Consider the following 7,763-nt stretch of genomic DNA (forward strand, 5'->3'; position numbering starts at 1 on the left):
GTAACCTGGTCGTGTTCCTGTGAGGAGGTGAGTTCAACGTCTGCTCACAGCTCCATCTTGATGAGAACCCTAAATTCTGGAGTATAAATGAAAACTATTATTGCATTGTGATGGAATCCTCCCTTTCTCTCCGTTTTTCTACCTCTTGTCCTTGAAGCTGTATGAGGCAGATGATCTTTACTCCATATTTATTTGATAAAAATTTTATTAAAATTGTGGGCAGAAAGTGAGTTCAGATGAGAGGGAGGCCATAAAGGTTGAATACAAAGGGGACCAGGAAAGAATGAAGATAAGGGACTGCAATCAATATTGGGGACTTCTAGGCCTAGGTTGGGGGCTGAGGAAGCCATCAGGGAGGGTATTTTCTGCAGGGTCACTGAAATGGGAGCAAACCAGATCCTGAGAAAGCACACTGTTGGTAGAATAAAAGTCAAATAGGAAACCTTTTCATGCTGGGAAGAAGTTGGGAGAGAGGGTTCTCACTTGAGAGTCACTATCTTCACTTCAGCTCAGGAGCCCTGCAAAAGACAGAGGAGAGTCCTGTTTCCAGACCTAACTCTAGGAGCAGCTTCCTCTCCCCTCACTCAGGGCGTCATAATAAAGCACTGCATTAAGAAGGAGAAAAATTCTTAAGTTACCCTGACCCAATGCTACTTTAGAGAGCAGGCCATTTTATTAAGTGGAGAGAAGAGGTTTTACTGCAAATTACCTGATCAGAATTCAAAGTCTTTCCCATTATTTCTTCTCCTGGCTTGTCATCTCCCCCATCGGTTCTAGGATAACCAAACCTATCTCTCAAAGAGGATTAAAGAGCATTACCTGTTGGCTGAGGTTCGGCATGTCCTGGGAAAGAGAAGGGAAGATACATTCTTAAAAGATAGGGAGGTAAGTCTGTCCCCAAATACAATGTCCCCAGCTCCTGACCCCCCCACCTGAGATTTCTCTAACACCACAACTCACATCACATGATGCCAGGGAAGAGAGGAGAGCAGAAACTGAGAGTGTGTGACCCATGAAGTTCCTGTCACACAAATCCAGTGTAATTTCATCAGCCTTAATGGCACTTCAGCATTTGCTCCAGGATCTTGACCCATGATCTCCACTCATGTTGACCCTTCTCTTACTGCTATGGGCCATAACCCTTCATGTTTCAACATAGTAACCAAGGACGTTTGCCTTCTGGATTTGCAATAAATTTGAGGTTGAGTAGGTGAAGAAAGGCTTTAAAGAGGACCACTGTATACAGAGAACTAAGTTGAACAAAACCATGTTTCTTCCCCCAAAGGTCTGTGTGGGTCTCAGCTGCCGGCAGGGTCCTCACCTTTCTGGTTCCTGCAGTGGATGAACAGCCCCGCCCCAAGGAAGAGCAGTCCCAGCACGAAGCCCCCGACTCCACCCAGCATCTTGCTCTGCGCAGACTCAGATGGGGCCCCTGAGAAAAGAAGCCAGTTTTAGTGATTTTTACCAGAAATCCAGCTTCTCTAATTGAGACTTTGGGATTGAGAGCTTTGAGAATGGGGGAAGAAGGCTGCCCTGGAAGAACTACAATAATTGGCTATTTCTGGAAAAGAGATTGAAAAATCACAATAAGTAGCTACAAGGTTCAGGCACTGAACTCCTCTAAATATTACAGCTTTGACATAAGCCACTAGCTCAACAACTGAGGGAAAGAGGAGATTGGGACTCCATGAGGTTGAGTAGTTTGTCTAGGGTGACAGAGCTAATAAAAGGCAGAGCTGAGACTGGACTCCCCTGGTGTCAGGAAGGTTCCTATATTGTAGAGCTTGTGCCTCTTCTCAGATCACAGTGAACACTCAGAGCAACAATGCCAGGAGTACAAGTCTAGCCAGAGACAGCAGACTGATGCCCAGGACCAGGGGGAACCATGACCTATGATATCTTGAGAAGGCTCAAAACAATCATTTTTCTGCCTACCAGGTGTATTTGCCTCCCCAGGGGGGTACAGATATTTGTAGAAACTTTCAGAGGATTTCTATTACAGAATATACAGGGCTATGCCCTGTCACCTGTGTTAAAGCAGAGGAGAACCTGGAGCAAACGAAAATATGGTGTGGGGAGAGGAGAAATCTGACACTCAGGGATAAGCAATGTCTCCTCCTTGGTGGGTGAGGAATTTATGGGGTCAGAGAGTGTCTCACTCCATTCCACTGTGATAGAGCTTGTCCGGCTTGGGTGCTCCACTTGGCAGGTGTAGACCTCTCCACCCTGAGGAACTGTTTGAAGCATCACCAGGGTCTGGAAGGTCCATTCTCCATTATGGGTCAGGCCTGTGGAGATGACCCTAGCCTCCTCTTCCTGGCCATTCCGGAGCCACCAGACTTCAATGTGGCCTGGATAGAAACAATTCACAGAGCAGATGAGGAGGTTGTGGTGCTGCAGGGCCTGGGTTTTTGCAGGATACGCAGTGATGGTAGGCTCAGCTAGGAGGGAAAAGGTGGAGGGAATAAGTGAGAAAGACAGAGTAAGTCTCCTTGGCTGGCTGCCTTTCTGCCTCCAGTCTCCAGTCCCCACCTCCAGTTTCGGGCAGGCCTCCCTCAAAGCTGCCCATGTTGCTGAACAGGAGCCAGTGTCATGAGTCTTGAATTCAATCCTTATAGCATGAGCCCTTTATGTTTGAAAGATGTTCAAGAAAATTGTGGGATTTTTTCATATCTCAAAATAGTTATTTGTTGTTGAATTGAAGTGTTTACAAACCTTTGCAAGACATACAGTATATTATTTAAAAGTGTGATTTCTGGAGCTGGGCTGCCTTGGTTCAAATCTAGTCTTTTCTTCTTAATGTTTGATCTCAGGTGAGTTTTTAAATACCTCTGTGCCTCAGTTGTCTCATCTACAAAGAGGAGTGATAATACTAACTTACGTTTTAGAGTTATATGAAGATCTATGTACCTATAATATGTAAAACAATGGCTGGAACTCAGCCTTCAATATATCTTAGCTATTTATTGTCTTTGTTTACTATGAAAGAAAATATGATTCAAAGTAGTGTGGATAAATTGGGGAACAGCGATGGGATAGACCGTGATAGGGAGTGAAATCACGAGAAGGCACCTCAATGCATTCACATCTTAGAACACCACAGAAATGGTTCTACCTTGGGACCAAGCAGGAATAGACAGAGATGACTCTCTATATCTAAGAGTTGAATCCCAGGAAAAGCTTGAGTCCTGAAGGAGAGGGAAAGGAGCAAGGAAAGTCATTCACTTCAAAAGTTCTTACGTTTACACTCAGATGATCAATCTCTCTTTGCAAAAACATATCTGTTATTGGAACTGTTATAAATTTATAATCTTCTCTCCTTCTAAACTGATATTTGAGGTCAGGGCAGGTCTGGGACTTATTAATAAATGTGCTTAACTTATGAGTCAATTTCTGACATAACCAGGCCCTCAACAAATATAGTTATTTTAAAGAAAGGCGAAACCTATGAGGGGGGCAACACTTTTATAATACCACAAAATAGTAAATTTAAAATTGATGGTATATCATTAATAACAATTTTGTAGTATATTTCATTAGGCAAAAACGTTTAAATTCTTAACATGGAAAACAATAAACATAATCAAATACAAACCACAAACTGGAGAAAATGCTGAATCAAATATCAGCAAAAAGTGTTAATAATCTTACTGCATAGAGAACCCATAAAGTCACTAAGAACACTAGGACCCCAGAGATGACAGATAATAGATAATGCTCAGAACAGTAATTACAAGTGTAAATAAATATGCAAAAAAATAGAAGAACCTTAGAAATAAATGTATAGAAATCAAAAATAAAAAGGTAGAAATTTCTGAGTGGCAATATTGAAAAAAAACTAACAAATGGGAATGTGAGGTGAATTGTGTTACAACTATACAAAGGAATAATATATAACTACTTAAATACTATTAGCATTAAAAAATAGTCACATCAGTATGTCAATATTAAGTAATGGAATTATTATTGATGAAAATAATAAGAATAAAAAATTTTCACATATTGAGATATATAGGGAAACCATTCTGGTTTAAACCTGATTTGGCCTTAAACTTGCTTTTCCCAGAGCAGCCTGACTTACAGCCCACCAAACATGAACTGCACATCTGCTTAAAACAGTTCCCAAAGCAAAGAGTGCACTCTAAAAATAGGGATGAATGTCTCCCTTCCTCTGATACCAATACCAATACCAATACTTCTTTGAAGATAAGATTTCTTCCAGAAAACCAAAGTCAAGGTGACCTGCTGTGTACATGCTAAACTGCAGCGAACACCTCTTTGTGACTTTGAAAAAAAAGCTGTTTTCCTGCCTGCTTGATGTGAGTTTTTTGTTCTGAAATGGTATATAACCTGCTGTAAACCACGCTTCTCCAGAGCACTTTCTTCCCTGGGGGAGACTGTGCTTCTGGGCTAGTCCTCAGCTCAAACAAATCTCACCTTATCTTTCTAATCTGTAGCTTGGTTATTGATTATTTGCATCGACACCATTCAAAAAGCTAGTTTCACAATCATTTCAACTATGTAAAAATACATACGCTAAGGAAACAAAAGAACCGCAGGAAATTGAGATCTAAAAGAAGCCTCAGAGAGGTCAGAGGTACCTGGGAGGTTCCTCCCTACCCTCTCCCTCCATATTAGTCTCCCCACAACTGTCATTCTCCATGAAATGGGTATGCACACCAACACAGGCACATTTATTTCAGGGGTTTCAGGATTAGGAAGAGCGGATGCCAAGAACAGAATGCCCCCCACCCTACACTCTGTACTCCCCCTCCCTGTACTCTCACATCCTAGACCCACTTACCCCATCACACACACACATTCTCTTTGTCCCACATCAGCTCACAGTACACCCCTCACAAACACACACACTCTCCCATCACAACAGGCTCTCACTGGAACCCTTATAACTTGTACTCACAATCCTACACACTCACCTGGACTGAATCTCTCTGTCTCTGTCTCTCTCTCTCTCACACACACACACACTGCCCCCGCCCCCTGGCCGCCCACCCACCTAGCTCACCTCGTCGCTGCATCATCAAGCTATCAACAATCCCGTAGTTGTGTCTGCAGAACGTGTCCACCTCGACCCGCTTCCGCTCCAGGTGGTCCTTCTGCCGGTTCCAGTGCTCAGCATCCAGCCGCCCCAGCTCAGTCTCCCGCCGAAACTCCCCCACATCGCTGTCGAAACGCACGATCTCCTCCTCGTTATAGAAGTATCTGTTCAGGAGCCGCACCCCCTCGGTCCCGTTGGAGAAATGACACTCGGACTCAGCCTGCACCATGAAATGTGCTGTGGGAACAGGAAGGATCCGGTCACCAAGGCAGGCTCCTGAGAAGAGACTGATGGCGATATCCCCCAATACGGGGAGCCCAGGCACAGGTGGGGCACTAGGACACCCCTGACTGGCTCCACCCGCACCCCCAGCTTCATCTTCCATCTGCAGACTGTGGTGGGAGGCCTGGCCGTGTGGAGGAGAGCCCTTGAGTCCAGAGATATTCAGGATCCACTGGGCTGCCGTGCCTGGCTGCAGACCTCCTAGCAGAAGCTGGAAGCTGGAGGAGGATTTCTCTCCATCACCACCTTCTCCTACTTGCCTCCACCTAAAGGACACTCAGGGCTCCCTCCTCTCAGGCCACAGCTCTTTAACCAGTCCTTAAACATGTCCCCCTCCTTGTTCATTCTGTAATCACTTGGTTAGTAATGACCTTGTTCCAGGCTATGCTGTCCCCTGGGAATCCCAAGAAGGGAAAAACAGACATTTCCTCTCCACTCCTGGAGCTTAAACTTTAGTGAAAGTGATGGACAAAAAACAACCGCACAAGAATTTTTACAGGAGAGAGAAATGTGAAAATCGTGTGGACTTCTAGGACAGAGAGTATCAGGATGGTCTCATTTACCTCATAGTGCAAAAGAAGTAGTCTCTAAGAGTGACATTTAAGATGTGACATGAAAGGTTAAGTTGATGTGGAATAGAGAAGAGTGAGTGTGTGTTTGTTTGAGGAAAAAGGGAGGCAGAACCTGCGCACACGTAACCGCTGCACCACCAGCCTGCCCCTCTCACAGCTCTTATTGGTTACATGTGCTTCTGTAGTTGCAATATGTGCAGACATGCAAATATGTATAAATATACACATATATATTATATAAATGTATATGTTTTGATGTTTTTGCCTTTATATTTAATTGAACTGTGTAATGTTGATGAGGATCAAGGCTGCCCCAGGGAGAAAAGCCCAAGGCCTCCCGCCCTACATACTGATCTATATCATCCTCCCAGAAGCATAGGACTCCTGATCTGATTTGATCTGATTCTTATCTAAAGTTATAGGACTACCCAATGACCAGACACTACCTACACTGATACCATTTTAATGATTTTCTTCATCATCTTTCCTTTGTCGCATAAAGAAATAACTCACATACCTATGCCTTATAAATTTAGCTCTAACTCTCAACACACTGCAGCTCTCGCTGCCCATAGGTCCTGTCCCCATGCTACTCCATGCTATTCTCTGAATAAAGGAGCACTACTACCAGAACTGGAAAGTCCAAGAAATCTTTCTTTCGACTCCTCGGCTTGCCAAGCCCACATCAATGTCAAAAAGAGTTAAAGAATAACCTTGTGGTTAAAAGTGAGATGAATAAATGGAAGCTTCTGATACCACCAATAGTATGGAAAGTAGGATTACCTCAGATATTTGAGGCACTTTACTGAAAAATATTTGTGGCAGTCACCACTATTTATGACTTAAAAAAGCAAGATGTTGAATGTTAATAGAGATGTAATGACCAAGAAATTTTGAAATTTTTCATGAAACTTTGAAAAATGTTGCACGAGGCAAAAAATGAATATAAAGATCTGGAACTTGCTTTGATTGAATGGATTCAATCAGAAAGTTGCCAATTTGTGCAACTGTGTAGTTTTTTTGGTAATGAAACAAGCTAAAATAAACCATGAGGAAACAGATCGGAAGGTGAGTGTGTGTATAAAGTGTTAGTCTAGAATTTTTAGAAGAAGCACAGGGTAAAGTGGAGTTTCCAACTTTGGCACCATAGACATTTTGGACCAGATGATTGTTTGTGGTTGGGGGTGGTGAGGGCTGTTCTGTACATAGTAAGCTGTCTATCAGCATCCTTGGCCTCTACCCACAAGTTGTCACAAGAAACGCCCAGCGTGATAACCAAAAATGACTCCAGATTTTGCCAAATGTTCTGGGGTGAGAAGGAGCAGGGAGGAGGGTGGTGAGCTGTCTCTGGCTGAGAACCACTGGTGCAAACCACCTGAAAAAACTGTGGTGAAGAAGCCACTGCTAACCATGGAGCAGCTGAGAATTACATTGACAAATTTGCCAATATTATATCTGTTGAAAATCTTGGTCCTACATGAAAGTTATGCTTTTTAGGAATCTGATCCCAGTGCAGAGCTACTTTTCCAACAAAATACATTTTTTTGAGGACCAAAGTTTGCTGATTTCTTTGCCTTGTCAATCAGTCACTGTGATATTGTGATTCATAATCTTCATCCCCTTTTGTGGCTCAGAACTCCTTAATTCTGTGAATTTATAAGTGATAAAAGTGATAAAGGTGTCGTTTGTTATGTTAATGAAGCAACTTTTGGATCCCAACTTGGGATGGGGCCTGGTTTCCTGGAGAATCAATCATGTGATTAGAAGGTTGGAACCTTCAGTTCTACCCCCTGACCTCCAGGAAGCGGAGAGGAGCTGCAGGTTGAGTTCAATCACCAATGGCCAATGAT

At 43.2% G+C, this 7,763-nt stretch overlaps 1 protein-coding gene across 1 annotated transcript; it reads right to left on the reverse strand.

The window, feature by feature from the left end:
• Positions 1-1,215: 1,215 nt before the first annotated feature.
• Positions 1,216-5,444, reverse strand: LOC124232500 (H-2 class II histocompatibility antigen, E-S beta chain-like). Its single transcript, XM_046649461.1, has 3 exons — positions 5,027-5,444; positions 2,160-2,441; positions 1,216-1,432 (listed from the first exon to the last, which is right to left on the reverse strand). The coding sequence occupies exons 1-3, from the start codon at positions 5,442-5,444 to the stop codon at positions 1,299-1,301; spliced, it is 834 nt and encodes a 277-aa protein (XP_046505417.1). The 3' UTR covers positions 1,216-1,298.
• Between the last annotated feature and the right edge of the window lie 2,319 nt (positions 5,445-7,763).

This window comes from Equus quagga, unplaced genomic scaffold (genome assembly GCF_021613505.1).
Source record: "Equus quagga isolate Etosha38 unplaced genomic scaffold, UCLA_HA_Equagga_1.0 HiC_scaffold_68_RagTag, whole genome shotgun sequence".
NCBI lineage: Eukaryota > Metazoa > Chordata > Mammalia > Perissodactyla > Equidae > Equus > Equus quagga.

What these genes read in the sequence shown, in the direction of transcription:
- LOC124232500 (XM_046649461.1), bottom strand. Translation starts at nt 5,444, where the DNA reads ATGGAAGATGAAGCTGGGGGTGCGGGTGGAGCCAGTCAGGGGTGTCCT. An exon ending in CTTGATGATGCAGCGACGAG is followed by an intron (nt 2,442 to 5,026) that starts GTGAGCTAGGTG and finishes TTTCCCTCCTAG; the next exon opens with CTGAGCCTACCATCACTGCG. An exon ending in CTCTATCACAGTGGAATGGA is followed by an intron (nt 1,433 to 2,159) that starts GTGAGACACTCT and finishes TTCTTTTCTCAG; the next exon opens with GGGCCCCATCTGAGTCTGCG.